The 621-nt window shown below is 65.9% G+C and overlaps 1 protein-coding gene across 1 annotated transcript in view; it reads right to left on the reverse strand.

Annotated features, from left to right (window-relative positions):
• The window catches only part of EMH_0091940 (uncharacterized protein), a gene marked incomplete at both ends in the record, with an annotated part of 1,424 nt that overhangs the window by 487 nt on the left and 316 nt on the right, over nucleotides 1–621 (reverse strand). The window contains one exon of the mRNA XM_013501779.1: nucleotides 1–578. Coding sequence (XP_013357233.1) covers nucleotides 1–578 — 578 coding nt within the window. The remainder of the gene's footprint in view (nucleotides 579–621) is intronic.

Consider the following 621-nt stretch of genomic DNA (forward strand, 5'->3'; position numbering starts at 1 on the left):
GCATCTGCTGCTGCTTCCTCTATTCCTGCTGCTTCTGCCCCTCCTGCTGCTGCATCCGATTCTCTTTCTGTTGCTGCTTCTGCTGCTGCAGGAGCTGCTTCTTCTGCTGCAGTTTCTGCTGCTGCACACGTCGCCGCTTCTGCTGCTGCTGCTGCTGCTGCACCCGGTGAATCTTTTGCTTCCTTTGCTTTTGTAGCAGCAGCAGCAGCTGCTGCTGCTGCCGTTACAGCTGCTGTTGCAGCAGCAGCTGCAGCTACTCTTGCTGTATCACAAGCTTCCCCGTCTGCTGCCGGTGCCCTTTCCTCTTCTGCTGCTGCAGCTCCAAGGGGTACTTCAGGGGCCCCGGGGCCCCCAGGGGCCCCAGCGGCCCCAGGGGCAATAGAGGAATCGAAATCTATGGGGCTTTCAAGGGCCCCCTCAGGGGCCCCTGGGTACTGGGGGGTCCCTGGGCCCTGGGGGGCCCCTGGGTCCTGGGGGGCCCCTGGGTCTTGGGGGGCCCCTGGGTCCTGGGGGGCCCCTGAGTCCTGGGGGGCCCCTGGGTCCTGGAGGGACTCTAGTTCCTGGGGGCCCCCTGGAGCCTGAGGGCCCCCGGGTTGGGGCCCCAGGGGCAGTGAAGGGGGC

This window comes from Eimeria mitis, genomic scaffold (genome assembly GCF_000499745.2).
Source record: "Eimeria mitis Houghton genomic scaffold, Emh_scaff7558, whole genome shotgun sequence".
NCBI classification, from domain to species: Eukaryota; Apicomplexa; class Conoidasida; order Eucoccidiorida; family Eimeriidae; genus Eimeria; species Eimeria mitis.